Source organism: Scylla paramamosain, chromosome 44 (assembly GCF_035594125.1).
Source record: "Scylla paramamosain isolate STU-SP2022 chromosome 44, ASM3559412v1, whole genome shotgun sequence".
Lineage (NCBI taxonomy): Eukaryota > Metazoa > Arthropoda > Malacostraca > Decapoda > Portunidae > Scylla > Scylla paramamosain.
Window position 1 is genome coordinate 9020445 of NC_087194.1, and position 18045 is coordinate 9038489.

Genomic DNA, 18045 nt, shown 5'->3' on the forward strand with positions numbered 1-18045 from the left:
TTCTTCTTCTTCTTCTTATTGTTATTATTATTATTATTATTATTATTATTATTATTAATATTATTATTGTTCTATTAACAATAATAATGATAATAATAATAATAATAATAATAATAATAATAATAATAATAATAATAATAATAATAATAATAAAATAAAAATAATATTAATAATAATAATAATAATATAATAATAATAATAATAATAATAATAATAATAATAATAATAATAATAATAATAATAATAAGATAATAATGATAATAATAATAATAGTAATAATAATATAATAATAATATTATTATTATTATTATTATTATTATTATTATTATTATTATTATTATTACTAGGAGGAGGAGGAGGAGGAGGAGGAGGAGGAGGAGGAGGCAGTAGATACCTACCAAAACGATAACTACTCCCAGTGAGGACTAAAGCACTAGACCAGCGGGTGCTGTGAAGTTATCATTAAACCCAGGTGTGACCTCACTGAACGTTTTTCTTTGTGTTTCACAACAGAAGGAGGCAGCCATAGCCTGCCCTCTAAAGACAACTCTATTCCTTCACACATTCTATTCCTTACAAGCACCTAATTACACACACACGCTTCACTCAAAATTCAAATTTATCATGACTCCTACACCAGCCTCGGAGTCCCCATCTGGGGAGGGGACTACAAAATTAATGTCCCCAGGTCTGATTGCTCTTCTGGTATCGACGCTCCCCTCAATTTTTCCTTCATTAACTTCTGCAACACTCGCGGTCTTAGATCAAATTTTTCAATCTGTACAACACCACCTCTCCTCTACTAAACTTCATTCTCTTTTCCTCACTGAAGCAAAGGTGTCTGAAGCAACTGAGTTTTTTTTTTTTTTTTGTAGGAAGGACACTGGCCAAGGGCAACGAAAATCCAATAAAAAAAAATATGCCCACTGAAATGCCAGTCCCATAAAAGGGTTAAAGCAGTGGTCAAAAATTGATGAATAAGTGTCTTCAAACCTCCCTCTTGAAGGAATTCAAGTCATAGGAAGGTGGAAATACAGAAGCAGGCAGGGAGTTCCAGAGTTTACCAGAGAAATGATGAGAAACCATGAGAATGATTGAGAATACTGGTTAACTCTGGTTAAGAAAGTCTTGTGCAGCGAGGCCGCGGAAGGAGGGGAGGCATGCAGTTAGCAAGATCAGAAGAGCAGTTAGCATGAAAATAGCGGTAGAAGACAGCTAGATATGCAACATTGCGGCGGTGAGAGAGAGGCCGAAGAGAGTCAGTTAGAGGAGAGGAGTTGATGAGACGAAAAGCTTTTGATTCCAACCTGTCTAGAAGAGCAGTATGAGTGGAACCCCCCCATACATGTGAAGCATACATAATACATGGATGGATATGTACAGACTTACAGACCCTTGTACAGACTTAGCAGCTGGGGCGGGGGTGAGAAAAACTGGCGGAGACGTCTCAGAACGCCTAACTTCATAGAAGCTGTTTTAGCTAGAGATGAGATGTGAAGTTTCCAGTTCAGATTATAAGTAAAGGACAGACCGAGGATGTTCAGTGTAGAAGAGGGGGACAGTTGAGTGTCATAGAAGAAGAGGGGATAGTTGTCTGGAAGGTTGTGTTGAGTTGAAAGATGGAGGAATTGAGTTTTTGAGGAATTGAACATTATCAAGTTTGCTCTGCCCCAATCAGAAATTTTAGAAAGATCAGAAGTCAAGCGTTCTGTGGCTTCCCTGCGTGATATGTTTACCTCCTGAAGGGTTGGACGTCTATAAAAAGACGTGGAAAAGTGTAGGGTGGTATCATTAGCGTAGGAGTGGATAGTACAAGAAGTTTGATTTAGAAGATCATTAATGAATAATAAGAAGAGAGTGGTTGACAGGACAGGACCCTGAGGAACACTACTGTTAATAGATTTAGGAGAAGAACAGTGACCGTCTAACACAGCAGCAATAGAACTTTCAGAAAGGAAACTTGATATGAAGTTACAGAGAGAAGGATAGAAACCGTAGGAGGATAGTTTAGAAATCAAAGCTTTGTGCCAGACTCTATCAAAAGCTTTTGATATGTCCAAGTCAAAAGCAAAAGTTTCACCAAAATCTCTAAAAGAGGATGAGCAAGACTCGGTAAGTAAAACCAGAAAATGACCAGTATAGCGGCCTTGACGGAACCCAGATAGAAGGTTGTGAAGTGATAGATGTTTAAGAATCTTCCTGTTGAGGATAGATTCAAAAACTTTAGATAGGCAGGAAATTAAAGCAATAGGACGGTAGTTTGAGGGATTAGAACGATCACCCTTTTTAGAAACAGATTGAATGTAGGCAAACTTCCAGCAAGAAGGAAAGGTACATGTTGACAGACAGAGCTGAAAGACTTTGACTAGGCAAGGTGCAAGCACGGAGGCACAGTTTCGGAGAACAATAGGAAGGACCCCATCAGGTCCATAAGCCTTCCGAGGGTTTAGGCCAGCGAGGGCATGGAAAAGATCATTGCAAAGAATTTTAATAGGTGGCATGAAGTAGTCAGAGGGTGGAGGAGAGGGAGGAACAAGCCCAGAATTGTCCAAGGTAGAGTTTTTAGCAAAGGTTTGAGCGAAGAGTTCAGCTTTAGAAATAGATGTGATAGCAGTGGTGCCATCTGATTGAAATAGAGGAGAGAAAGAAGAAGAAACAAAGTTATTGGAGATATTTTTGGCTAGATGCCAGAAATCACGAGGGGAGTTAGATCTTGAAAGGTTTTGACATTTTTTGTTAATGAAGGAGTTTTTGGCTAGTTGGAGAACAGACTTGGCATGGTTCCTTGCGGAAATATGAAGTGCATGAGATGCTGGTGATGGAAGGCTTAAGTACCTTTTGTGGGCCACCTCTCTATCATGTATAGCACGAGAACAAGCTGTGTTAAACCAAGGTTTAGAAGGTTTAGGACGAGAAAAAGAGTGAGGAATGTACACCTCAATGCCACACATTATCACCTCTGTTATGCGCTCAGCACACAAAGACGGGTCTCTGACACGGAAGCAGTAGTCATTCCAAGGAAAATCAGCAAAATACCTCCTCAGGTCCCCCGAACTTGCAAAGGCAAAACGTCAGAGGCACCTTCGCTTAGGTGGATCCTGAGGAGGTACTGGAGCGATAGGACAAGATAAAGATATGAGATTGTGATCAGAGGAGCCCAACGGAGAAGAAAGGGTGACAACATAAGCAGAAGGATTAGAGGCCAAGAAAAGGTCAAGAATGTTGGGCGTATCTCCAAGACAGTCAGGAATACGAGTAGGGTGTTGCAACAATTGCTCTAGGTCATGGAGGATAGCAAAGTTGTAGGCTAGTTCACCAGGAAGGTCAGTGAAAGCAGAGGAAAGCCAAAGCTGGTGGTGAACATTGAAGTCTCCAAGAATGGAGATCTCTGCAAAAGGGAAGAGGGTCAGAATGTGCTCCAATTTGGAAGTTAAGAAGTCAAAAAATTTCTTATAGTCAGAGGAGTTAGGTGAGAGGTATACAGCACAAATAAATTTAGTATGAGAGTGACTCTGTAGTCGTAGCCAGATGATGGAAAACTCGGAAGATTCAAGAGCGTGGGCACTAGAGCAGGTTAACTCATTGCGCACATAAACGCAGCATCCAGCTTTGGATCGAAAATGAGGATAGAAAAAGTAGGAGGGAACAGAAAAGGGGCTACTGTCAGTTGCCTCAGATATCTCAGTTTCAGTGAGAAAAAGAAGATGAGGTTTAGAAGAGGAGAGGTGGTGTTCTACAGATTGAAAATTAGATCTTAGACCGCGAATGTTGCAGAAGTTAATGAAGAAAAAGTTGAGGGGGAGTGTCAAGACACTTAGGGTCGTCGACAGAAAGGCAGTCCGACCTGGGGACATTTATGGTCCCCTCCCCAGATGGGGACTCCGAGGCTGGTGTAGGAGTCGCCATGATGATTTTAAAATTTTTGAGTGAAGGGTGTGTGTGTTATTAGGTGCTTGTAGTTTTGTGTGGAGGAAGAGAGTTGTCTTTATAGGGCTGGCTGTGACTGCCCCCTTGTGTTGTGAGACACAAAGGGAAACGTTCAGTGAGGTCACAGATGGGTTTAATGATAAGTTCACAGCACCCACTGAACAGTGCTTTAGACCTCACTGGGAGTAATTATCGTTTCGGCAGGTGTCTACTGCCTCCTTTCTGTTCCCTCCTACATTCTATACCCTCATTTTCACTCCAAACCTGGATGTTGCGTTTATGTGCGCAACTACTTAACCTGCTCTCGTGACCACGCTTTTGAATCTTCCTAGTTTTCCTCCATCTAGCTACGACTACAGAGTCACTCAAACTAAATTTATATGTATGTGCTGTATCTGTATGCTGTATCTGAGGCAACTGACAATAGCCTCTCTATTGTTCCCTTCTGTTTTCTTTATCATCATTTACAAACCATAGCATGTTGGGTCTCTGTGCACAGCGACTTATCCTGTTCTCATGCCCACACTCTTGAATCATCCGTATTTTCCACTATCTGGCTATAATTATACTCAGTCTCAAACTAAATTTATCTGTGTTGTATACCTCTCACCTAACTCCTCTGATTATAAAAAATTCTATGACTACTTAACTTCCAAAATAGAGCACATTCTGACTCTTTCCTTTTCCAGGGATCTCTATTCTTGGAGACTTCACTGTTCACCACCATCTTTGGATTTTCTCGCCCATCACTGACCATCCTGGTGAACTTGCTTTCAACTTTCCTATCCTCCATGACCTAGAGCAATTGTTGCAACACCCTACTCGTATTGTTGACCGTCTTGGAGATAAACCCAACATTCTTGACCTTTTCCTAACATCTAATCCTGCTTATACTGTTACCCTCTTTTCTCCGTTGGGTTCCTCCGATCACAATCTCATAACTATATCTTGTCCTATCGCTCTAATTCCTCCTCAGGATACCCCTAAGCGGAGGTGCCTCTGGCGTTTTGCCTCTGCTAGTTGGGCCGACCTGAGGAAGTATTTTGCTGATTTTCCTTGGAATGACTACTGCTTCCGTGATAGAGACCGGTCTCTGTGTGCTGAGCGCATAACGGAGGAGATAGTGTCTGGCATAGAGGCGTACATTCCTCACTCATTTTCTCGACCTAAACCTTCCAAACCTTGGTCTAACACATCCTGTTCTCCTGCTATACATTATAGAGAGGTGGCCCACAGAAGGTACTTGAGCCTTCCATCACCAGCATCTCATGCACTTCATATTTCCGCAAGGAACCATGCCAAGTATGTTCTCCAACTAGAAAAAAAATCCTTCATTAATAGAAAATGTCAAAATCTTTTAAGATCTAACTCCCCTTGTGACTTCTAGGATATAGCTAAAAACATCTCAAATAATTTTGCTTCTTCTTCTTTCCCTCCTTTATTTCAACCAGATGGCACCACTGCTATCACATCTATCTCTAAAGCTGAACTCTTCGCTCAGACCTTTGATAAAAACTTTACCTTGGACGATTCAGGGCTTATTTCAGGGCTCTTTCAACTTTGTCTGTCAACATCTACCTTTCCTTCTTGCTGGAAGTTTGCCTACATTGAGCCTGTTCCTAAAAAGGGTAACCGTTCTAATCCCTCAAAATATCGTCCTGTTCCTCTAATTTCCTGGACATCTATCACTTCATAACCTACCTGTTCGCCAGTATGGGTTCTGTCAAGGCCGATCTACTGGTGATCTTCTGGTTTTCCTTACTGAGTCTTGGTCATCCTCTTTTAGAAATTTTGGTGAAACTTTTGCTCTTGCTTTAGACATATCAAAAGCTTTTGATAGCGTCTGTCACAAAGCTTTGATTTCCAAACTACTCTGCTACGGCCTCTATCCTTTTCTCTGTAACTTCATCTCAAGTTTCCTTTCTGACCGTTCAATTGCTGCTGTGGTAGACGGTCACTGTTCTTCTCCTAAATCTATTAACAGTGGTGTTCCTCAGGGTTCTGTCCTGTCACCCACTCTCTTCCTGTTATTCATAAATGATCTTTTAAACCAAACTTTTTGCCCTATCCACTTCTACGCTGATGATACCACCTTGTACTTTTCTCGTCTTTTCACAGACGTCCAACCCTTTAGGAAATAAACAGTTCACGCAGGGAAGCCTCAGAACGCCTGAATTCTGATCTCTCTAAAATTTATCATTTGAGCAGAGCAAAAGTATTGTTCAATGCCTCAGAAACTCAATTCTTCCATCTATCAACTTGACAAAACCTTCCAGACAACTATCCCTCTTCTTCAGTGGCACTCAACCGTCCCCCTCTTCTACACTGAACATCCTTGTTCTGTTCTTTTTCATATAATCTAAACTAGAAACTTCACATCTCATCCATGGCTAAAACAGCTTCTATGAAGTTAGGTGTTCTGAGAAGTCTCCGCCAGATTTTCTCACCCTCCCAGCTGCTAAGTCTGTACAAGGGCCTTATCCGTCCATGTATGGAGTATGCTTCACATGTCTGGGGCGGTTTCCACACATATTGTTCTTTTAGACAGGTTGGAATCAAAAGCTTTTCGTCTCATCATCTCTCCTGTAACTGACATCTGCCTCTTTCTTATCGCCGCAGTGTTGTATCAATTGGTGTCTTCTACCGCTATTTTCATGCTAACTGCATGCCTCCTCCTCCCGCGGCCTCGCTGCACATGGCTCTCCTTTCACCTCTATTCTGTCCACCTCTCTAATGCAAGAGTCAACCAGTATTCTCAGTAATTAAATCCTTTATCTGGTAAATTCTGGAGCTCCTTACCTGCTTCTGTATTTCCACCTTCCTGTGACTTGAATATCTTTATGAGGGAGGTCCAAGACAGTTATCCTCCATTTATTTTTGGCTAACGCTAATCCTCTTCGGGGAGCGGTATCTCAGTTTTTTTTTTTTCCATTTGTTGCCCTTGGCCGGTGTCCCTCTTACATAATATATATATATATATATATATATATATATATATATATATATATATATATATATATATATATATATATATATATATATATATATATATATATATATATATATATATATATATATATATATATATATATATATATATATATATATATATATATATATATATATATATATATATATATATATATATATATATATATATATATATATATATATATATATATATATATATATATAAGAACATAAGAAATAAGGGAAGCTGCAAGAAGCGACCAGGCTTACACGTGGCAGTCCCTGTATGAAACACACCTACCTATTTCCATCTTTTATCCCCATCCATAAACTTGTCTAATCTTCTCTTAAAGCTCTCTAGTGTCCTAGCACTAACTACATGATTACTGAGTCCGTTCCGTTATATATATGTATATATATATATATATATATATATATATATATATATATATATATATATATATATATATATATATATATATATATATATATATATATATATATATATATATATATATATAATACACGCACTAAAATAGAAGGAAAAGACTGTCCGCCCCGTATCTTTCGGGATGATGGATCACTTATTACAGAGACACTCACCTCTTCCATCAGTACATCAAGGCACTTGCGGGGCCTTGCAGTGACCATGGCGGTTAGTCCTCGCGCACAGTCCCTCCTCTTCACTACGTCTTCAAAGAAGGGAACGAGAAAGCTGGCGGCATTGACCGTTGACTGGATTATATATAGCCTTCACCTTGAATAAGCTCCACCCCCACCACACAGATGCGCTCTTGAAATTTAATGAATTCGCAGCGATTGAGCATGAGGTTTGTTTTTCTTACTTTTTAGTTTATAAAGGTCAACACAATTCCCCCACGACCATCTCCGTTCCCACGAAGACTTGGGTGTTGTGGACCGTGAAGAAGGGATAACATGAAAATGACATTTAGCTCTATTATTATTATTATTATTATTATTATTATTATTATTATTATATACGCAGGAGGAAGACAGCTGGTACAAATTTCACTCGCACATCGACTATTTCTTTTCTTTCACATCACTCACCCTGCAAGTATGAAACTAAATGCTTACATGAAAGTTATACGCTTATAAGTAATTAATTTCGTTAAAGTTAATGGCTAAACTATTATTCATACAAAATAAACTGGCTAAACTTTGGACGCCAGAATAGATGTACTGCACACCGAGAAATGTGAACTCTGCATTTCCTGGAATTTTCAGCGCACACACACACACACACACACACACACACACACACACACACACACACACACACACACACACACACACACACACACACACACACACACACACACTCACACACACTCACACACACGCACACACACGCACACACACACACACACACACACACACACACACACACACACACACACACACACACACGTGTCTGTGTGTGTGTGGCGGGGGCCATGGCCCACAAGGAGGCCATAGCAAGAATTTATGGGAGCCATGGCGGGGTTACAAATTATAGATTTCTAAATAATGTTAGGAATCTGATAAAAAGAAAAAAATGCATCACTCTGTCCTGGCATATCACAGAAATATATCACATACAAGATAATAATGACTGTCAAATTTGTAATAAAGCAAAGGTATAATCGCCACATTTATTTATTTATTGTTATTGTTATTGTTATTATTATTATTATTATTATTATTATTGTTTTTATTATTATTATTATTATTATTATTATTATTATTACTATTATTATTATTATTATTATTATTATTATTATTATTATTATTATTAATATTATTTAATTAATTAATTTATTTAATTATTATTATTATTATTTTTTTTTTTTACCTTTTTTCAGGATGGGAACCACACGAATGTGGAGAATTCATGAAGGGGGGAATGAAGAGAAGAGGCTGAGAACTATTGCCTTAGACATATCAAAAGCTTTTGATAGAGTCTGGTATAAAGCTTTGATTTGTAAACTATCCTTCTCCGGCTTTTATCCTCTATGTAGTTTCATGTCAAGTTTCCTTTTTGACCGTTCTATTCCTGCTGTGGTAGACAGTCATTTTTCTTTCTTAAATCTATTAGCAATGGTGTTCCTCAGGGTTCTGTCCAATCACTCACTCTTTTCCTACTATTAATCTTCTACTATTGATTTTCTAAAGCCAACTTCTCGTCCTATCCACTCCTATGCTCATGATACTACCCTGCACTTTTCCACGTCTTTTCGTAGGCGTCCAACCCTTTAGGAAGTAAACAGTTCACGCAGGAAAGCCGCAGAACGCCTGACTTCTCATCTTTCTAAAATTTCTGATTGGAACACCAAATTTAGTATTGTTCAATCCCTCAAAAACTCAATTTCTCCATCTATAAACTCGATACAACCTTCCAGACAACTATCCCCTCTTCTTCAGTGACTCAACTGTCCCCCTCTTCTACACTGAATACCCCGAGTCTGTCCTTTACTTATAAATAAACTCGAAACTCCACATTTCATCTCTATCTAAAACAGTTTCTATGAGGTTAAGCGTTCTGAGACGTCTCAGCCAGTTTTTTTCCTTTCAGCTGCCACCTCTGTACAGGGGCCCTTATGTGCTCATGTATGGAGTATTCTTCACATGTCTGGGGGGAGTTCATTCATACCGCTCTTTTAGAAAGGGTGGAATCAATTTTTTTTCGTCTAATCAACTCCTCTCCTCTAACTGACTTCAGCCTCTTACTCATCGCCGCAACGTTGCATCTATTCGTATCATCTACCGTTATTTTCATGCTAACTGCTCTTCTGATCTTGTTAACTGCATGCCTCCCCTCCTCCCGCGCCCTCGGTGCACAAGACTTTCTTCTTTCTCTCACCCCTATTCTGTCCACCTCTTTTATGCAACAGTTAATCATTATTCTCAATCATTTTACCTTTCTCTGGTAAACTCTGGAACTCCCTGCTTGCTTTTGTATTTTCACCTTCCTATGACTTGATATCCTTCAAGAGGGATGTTTTAATACAAATTATTCAATTTATGACCACCGCTCTGAACCCTGTTTGGGGAGCGGCATCTTAGTGGGTCTTTTTTATTGGATTTTTTGTTGCCCTTGGTCGGTGTCCCTCCTAAAAAAAAAAAAAAAAAAAAAGATGGAACAGTGCTAGGTCATGTAGCAAAAGGATTGCTGGCTATACCCTGACTCATGGGACTCTCAGTGATAAAATGCGAGTACGATAAGATCATTCAAGTTCCTGCTACATGTTCTACTTATGTCATTCGGTAAATCATAAAATTATAGATAAACTGTATAAATATTTAAGCATATGGTAAAAAAAGAAAAAAAGGAGTATGGAAAGGTAAATAGATGCTAAGCATGTGAAATCATGACTATATTCACAAAAAGTAGTAAACAATAAGTTGACTGTATTGAAAGACATGCTGATCTGCTTTCTTGTAAAGTACAGTGATATGTGATAAACATTATTAAATTATATCGTGAGGAGAGGAATGGGCTTTCAAAATAATAAAGATATAAAGTTAAAGACGTGTTTAAAGGTAACGTAAGCGTGAGTTCTTAGTATGAAAATTATATGCTAATAAGTAACGAGAAAGTAGTGAGAGAAAGAAGAAAGTCTTGTGCAGCGAGGCCGCGGGAGGAGGGGAGGAATCCAGTTAGCAAGATCAAAAGAGCAGTTAGCATGAAAATAGCGGTAGAAGATACCAAAAGATACAACACTGCGGCGATAAGAAAGAGGCGGATGTCAGTTACAGGAGAGGAGTTGATGAGACGAAAAGCTTTTGATTCCACCCTGTCTAGAAAAGCAGTATGAGTGGAATCCCCCAGACATGTGAAGCATACTCCATACATGGACGGATAAGGCCCTTGTACAGAGTTAGCAGCTGGGGGGTGAGAAAAACTGGCGGAGACGTCTCAGAACTTCATAGCAGCTGTTTTAGCTAGAGATGAGATGTGAAGTTTCCAGTTCAGATTATAAGTAAAGGACAGACCGAGGATGTTCAGTGTAGAAGAGAGGGACAGTTGAGTGTCATTGAAGAAGAGGAGATAGTTGTATGGAAGGTTGTGTCGTGTTGATAGATGGAGGAATTGAGTTTTTGAGGCACTGAACAATACCAAGTTTGCTCTGCCCCAATCAGAAATTTTAGAAAGATTAGGGTGGTGTCATCAGTGCAAGGTGGTATCATCACCGTAGGAGTGAATAGAACAAGATGTTTGGTTTAGAAGATCATTAATGAATAATAAGAGAGTGGGTGACAGGACAAAACCATGAGGAACACCACTGTTAATAGATTTAGGAGAACAGTGACCGCCTACCACAGCAGCAATAGAACGATCAGAAAGGAAACTTGAGATGAAGTTACATAGAGAAGGATAGAAGGCAACAGCAAAAGTTTCACCAAAATCTCTAAAAGAGGATGTCCAAGACTCAGTAGAGCGGCCTTGACGGAAGCCATACTAGCAATCAGATAGAAGGTTGCAAAGTGATAGATGTTTAAGAATCTTCCTGTTGAGGATAGATTCAAAAACTTTAGATAGACAGGAAATTAAAGCAATAGGACGGTAGTTTGAGGGATTAGAACGGTCACCCTTTTTAGGAACAGGCTGAATATAAGCTAACTTCCAGCAAGAAGGAAAGGTAGATGTTGACAGACAGAGCTGAAAGAGTTTGATTAGGCAAGGTGCAAGCACGGAGGCACAGTTTCGGAGAACAATACGAGGGGCCCCATCAGGTCCATAAGCCTTCCGAGGGTGTAGGCCAGTAAGGGCATGGAAAACATCATTGCAAAGAATTTTATTAGGTATCTTGAAGTATTTAGAGGGTGGGGGAGAGGGAGGAACAAGCCCGGAATCATCCAAGGTAAAGTTTTTAGCAAAGGTTTGAGCGAAGAGTTCAACTTTAGAAATAGATGTGATAGCAATGGTGCCATCTGGTTGAAATAATGGAGGGAAAGAAAAAGAAGAAAAGTTATTGGAGATATTTTTGGCTACATGCCAGAAGTCACGATGGGAGTTAGATCTTGAAAGGTTTTGACACTTCCTGTTAATGAAGGAGTTTTTGGCTAGTTAGAGAACAGACTTGGCATGGTTCCGGGCAGAAATATAAAGTGCATGAGATTCTGGTGATGGAAGCCTTAAGTACCTTTTGTGGGCCACTTCTCTACCATGTATAGCACAAGAACAAGCTGTGTTGAACTAAGGTTTGGAAGGTTTAGGACGAGAAAAAGAGTGAGGAATGTACGCCTCCATGCCAGACACTATCACCTCTGTTATGCGCTCAGCACACAAAGACGGGTGTCTGACACGGAATCAGTAGTCATTCCAAGGAAAATCAGCAAAATACCTCCTCAGGTCCCCCCAACTACCAGAGGCAAAAAGCCAGATGCACCTTCGCTTAGGGGAATCCTGAGGAGGGGTTGGAGCGATAGAACAAGATACAGATATGAGATTGTAATCGGAGGAGCCCAACGGAGAAGAAAGGGTGACAGCATAAGCAAAAGGATTAGAGGTAAGGAAAAGGTCAAGAATGTTGAGCGTATCTCCAAGACGGTCAGGAATACGAGTAGGGTGTTGCACCAATTGCTCTAGGTCATGGAGGATAGCAAAGTTGAAGGCTAGTTCACCAGGATGGTCAGTGAAGGGAGAGGAAAGCCAAAGCTGGTGGTGAACATTGAAGTCTCCTAGAATGTAGATCACTACAAAAGAGAAGGGAGTCAGAATGTGCTCCACTTTGGAAGTTAAGTAGCCAAAGAATTTCTTATAGTCAGAGGAGTTAAATGAGAGGTATACAGCACATATAAATTTAGTTTGAGAGTGACTGTAGTCGTAGCCAAATGGTGGAAAACTCGGAAGATTCAAGAGCGTGGGCACGAGAGCAGGTTAAGTCAATACGCATATAAACACAACATCCAGCTTTGGATCGAAAATGAGGATAGAGAAAGTAGGAGGGAACATAAAAGGGGCTACTGTCAGTTGCCTCAGACACCTGAGTTTCAGTGAGGAAAAGAAGATGAGGTTTAGAAGAGGAGAGGTGGTGTTCTACAGATTGAAAATTAGATCTTAGACCGCGAATGTTGCAGAAGTTGTCAAGACACTTAGGGTCGTCGACAGAAAGGCAGTCCGATCTGGGGACATTTATGGTCCCCTCCTCAGATGGGGACTCCGAGGCTGGTGTAGGAGTCGCCATGATCATTTTGAAATTTTTGAGTGAAGGGTGTGTGTGTTAGATGTGAGATGTATATTGAAGGAAAAAATGTGGAAAAAAAAATGTATAGATGCAACTGAACGAATCGTATTTTGAAACAAATGAAATTATTATCCGTTAGAGAAATATGTAAGACAGATCGGTGAAGATATATTGATATATTGTCAGATTATGATAAATGATCCTTATGTACGCCCAGCTTGTACCTAGTGAACTTGCACTCTTCCTGCTGGCCTAGAGGCATGACAGTGTACAAGTTACTCCATCTAGGTGTTAGTTTTTGTCCAGGGAGGAAAGAAGAAAGGGGAAAATATTTTTGCAAATCCTGTCTGGGGATTAGTCGATTCAGAAGGATGGGGGACGCCCCAGTTGCTTCGTATTGACAAATACCCTGATTTGAAAAGCTTGCACGCATATATACACAAGGATTTGTGATTATGTCGAAGTGGGCCTACAAAGAACAAAGAAAAAATATATTGTAACCCCCAAAGAAAAGAAAATATTAAAGCCACAAAGAAAAAAAATAAAACCACAAGGAAAATTAAATAGTAAGGTCAAAAAAAAAATATCAACACCACAAGGAAAATGATCAAATTAACAAAGAAAATAAAATATTAAAGCCAAAAGGAAAATAAAATAATAAGGCCACAAAGAATATAATACACTGAAGCCACAAAGAAGAATCGATTGAAAATGCAAAAGAAAAGTTGATTGCATGCCATAAAAAAAAGTAGATTGAATATATAACTGTTGATAATCCTTCGATAAGTGTTTGCTAAGTTATATTATTATTAAGCTGAAAAAAAAAACCTGTTAAAGAGAAATTTCTGAGAAAAAAAATATATATAAATGTTGAGTATTGATGTGAATACGAAATGTAAAATTCTGAGCTGTAAGGAGGTAAATGAGTCAGAGTGTTATGATTATTTAATGGAGAAATGCAAAAAATATTAAAGACGTACCAGAATATGGAGGTAGCAAATAATATGTGACACAGAGAGCGGAAAATTTTAGAATACGTATATTAGTTTAGTTGTCTGTCATCAAGGAAGTTAAAATATTGAGGTTGCAATAGCTAGGCGTGGGGGGAACTGAGATGTTGCAGATAAACGGAATACACGAATACATGGCACACTATACTGTGAATAATGTGGAAGAAGTATAATGGCTCACGTGAAAATATTTAAGTGTATCCTCGATAGTTCTTTATGATATTGCATGAAAATAGAAAGTTTATTACAGTGATTTCGATAAGGGATGACAACTAAACTAGTGAAAGAGTCTATGATAGATGTTATATTGCTTGATAGCTAAAGATGAACAGACAACGATCAGTGGTATAGTGTGAATATAAGATATGTTAGCACAAGAGATATGACACACTGCTCCCAGATTATATACAAATATCTAAAGAACTAACATGACAGTTACAGAAGAGTTTTAGCTGAAACAAAGAAAACTAAATTGCTGAACATTACAGATAGTGATACAAAAGATAATTCACTGAAGATGTTCATGATGAGCAGAATGATTACTCAAAAGACAAAATGAACATATTTCAAAACGTTATATTCACCTAGTTGTGAACAAGACGTGATGATTGATCATGAGGAAGACTTAAGGTCTAAACGAAAGTACATAACTTATGATGTTCCCTTATCAGATTGTTAGTTTTGCCTTAGGGTGATTACATCCCTGATATACAATGATTGAGCGTGACACCTGAATCCAAATGGACGATGAGTGGAAAATTTTGTGCCTTTTATATGATGACGATATGAACCCATAATAAAAAGCTAGAAATGTCACAGTATAGATAGTCTTAGTCAAGTATAGACCACTGTCATGTCAAATTAAATAGAGTGTAATTTCCTTGTAACAAAGAGCTAATAACCACATTGTAACATAATGGCTTTTGAAACAAATAATATGATCTGAATTATCAGAGATAGAAAAGAAAATGTTGACTCAATTGAAGAAAAGATCAATTCATGCCTAATTGCTTTAGTACTGTATTTTCATGAAGCGAGGAAGGAAAAAGGTTAATGTTAAATTTGCATTCAGTAAGTGCTATGCTTAAAATATTAATAACCGTTCATCTTGTACTAGAAAGACAAAACTTGATTTTTTAAGTGATAGAGAGAATATAAATGAGATGAAAATAATTGTGCCTATGCATAATGGGAAGTCATTACTTACATGGGAGACTCTGATGTTGTCCAGTTGGCTATTAAATCCATTGCAAGCAGTTTATATTGATCTTGTGATTAAAAACCATGATGAAAGTACATGTTTGAAATACGTATTATTGTTCGCTCTACACATTATTTGAGCGTAGAATGAAATCTTTATTCATCTAAGAGATTAAAGATAGGTGCGTTTACCCAAAGTTGATATGAGTGACTGCATTATAAACTTGGGCTGCTACTTACAACTTTTAGAGGTATTCCCGCTGACATTTTCTGATGTCCGCATGATGACCTCCCTTTTATTTATTTTTTCTCTATAAATATAAGTGTTTTCTGACTGCATCAAACCTCTTTTAATATTGAGAATATTCAGAAATTATTTTCCTGGCTTATGATATAAATGCCGTGGAAAATTTTAATGTTGATCTCATATCTTATTGGGCAAGATACTGAATAATTATTTTGTTTTCTCCACAAAGGCTCTATTTGTAAACTCTGAACTTATGAACTCTGCTAATGTACGAGTATGCCTTCCCTGCAGTTATGGATTGGTACCTTTGTCTCTACATAATGTAAAAATAGCCTACAGCTCCTGATAAAAGCATTAGCCTCCCGGGACCCGGACTGGTACGACTGGCTGTAGACAGTGTCGCCTGTTGGGGTCACCCTGGCGTGGGCGAGGGCCGCACTTATGGCTCCCCTAGTTCCGGCAGCATGGAACGAACACGCAGCCAAGTAATCAGTTGCGCGAGGACGCGCGATCATAAGGAGGGAAACATGTTGCAACCCAAAAACCAAAAAGAAATTAAACAGGTAAGAAGAAAGAATGAAACAAAAAGGAAGAAATGAAGAAGGAAGTAAGAAGTAGAAAGAATATATGAGGGAAGAATATGATAAATACGAAAGCAGGCACCAAAAAGCTATCTCCACCCTGATAGATAAGAGACAAGACGTGGCCACAGAGAAGAACAAGATGCGGAGAGTCATCACAAGATTAACAGAGCCGGAGATTAGCAGCAGATTAGAAGGAGAGATATCCAAGTGGCTATCACTAAATTAGTATAGGAGGGAAGCTGAGGTCACCGGGAACAAAAAATGACATGGACAACACGGACAGCCGGCACACCATAGAAAACGCCGCCTCCTTGTTCTTGTTTTGAAGATTCGATTACCAAAGTTACTCGAGAATTAACCTTACTGAAAGTTAAAGAAAAATAAATTGTATGATCGAAATATGGGAAGATAAATATAGTTACCTTAAAATGGACCTTATTGAAAGTTATAGGAAAATAAACTGTATGATCGAAGTACTGGTAAGTGAATCTTATAAGAACGGAAGCCTTGTTGGGGGATAAGGTCACTCTGACATCACGTGTATATTATGAGGTAGTAGACAGAGACAAGCTAGGCAGAGATATCAGACCAGAGGGTCAAGATGGGCAAGCCGCCTGTCACAATACCAGTAAATAGAGCCAGACAAATGTAATGCAGTCCGAGTGAAATGTTGGTGTTATATATTGACAGAGAGGGATTGGATAGATGTAGGATGTGTTTTCTCATTGAATATTAATTGCGAGGTCTGTGTAGGACGTGATTTATCATTGGGTATTAAATGTGTGAAGTAATTTGTATCGGAAGTGTAATATCAGAAGTGTATCGGAAGTGTAAGTTCGAAATATTTAATGGAATTTGTTTGAAGGAAAATTAAACAATTTTCGTAGTTATTCGTTGTTGTCGGAAGTCATATATGACCGCCTGAGTGTAAATATATGTAAATAATACAAATTAAGTAAAAATTGTAAAAAGAAAAAAAAAAAACTTAAACACGTTCCCTTGAACCCGCAAAAGTTAAACATTAGGGACGCAGCAAGATCGTCATGAAGTAGAAGTTAAGAAACGATATGAATGCCTGGGAGAAGATTGAATGATTGATTGATATATTTATTGGTCTTAATATATACAGACAGACTACTATATAGACATTCTAATATGTAATGACCATAGTTCATGGAGCACAAGCTCTTTATGGACTAATGAATATTTTACACTAAGGTGGAGGACGAGTGTCTTATTCAGCTATCATGAAAAAAAAAAAAAAATCCAACCAATACATAATTATATGATAAGTAATTCATAACTTTAACCCAATCAAAAACTTAGATACATGCAAAATAGTGATACCAGTAATACAAACAAATAATAATAATAATGATAATAATAATAATAATAATAATAATGATAATAATAATAATAATAATAATAATGATAATAACCATTACAAATCACAAACAATTACATATGTTTATATTAGTAGAGCTGACTACAATAGGAAAATAATAAATACAATCAATAATTACTTCTTAACTGTTCTTTTATCAGTAGTTTAAAGGAATTGAATGGTTTGTTTTTAACTGTTTCTGAGAGCTGGTTCCAGTGTTTGGTTCCTCGTGAGACGACACTACGTTGGGCATGGGGGGTTTTACAAAAGGGTATCCTTAAGTTACCTGTCTGTCTTAACTGAATATCATGAGTCAGTGTCTGGAAGCCCGTGTCTGGTGTGTATGTATGAAGAGCTTTGTATACAAACGTCAAGGTCTGGAATACAATTATGTCTTGAATTTTTAGGAGTTTAAGATCCATAAATATAAGACTGGTATGTTCATACTTGTTACTATGTGTCATATTGCGAATTAGCTTTTCTGGGGCAAGAAATAATTTATCAATGTAGGTTCTATAAGCTCCACCCCAAA

At 38.2% G+C, this 18045-nt stretch overlaps 1 protein-coding gene across 1 annotated transcript in view; it reads right to left on the reverse strand.

Moving 5' to 3' along the window:
• LOC135093966 (glutamate receptor ionotropic, delta-1-like) overlaps positions 1 to 7599 on the reverse strand; it is a 66846-nt gene extending 59247 nt beyond the window's left edge. The window contains exon 1 of the mRNA XM_063993647.1: positions 7501 to 7599. Within this exon, the coding sequence (XP_063849717.1) occupies positions 7501 to 7548 (48 nt within the window). The 5' untranslated portion in view covers positions 7549 to 7599. The remainder of the gene's footprint in view (positions 1 to 7500) is intronic.
• Between the last annotated feature and the right edge of the window lie 10446 nt (positions 7600 to 18045).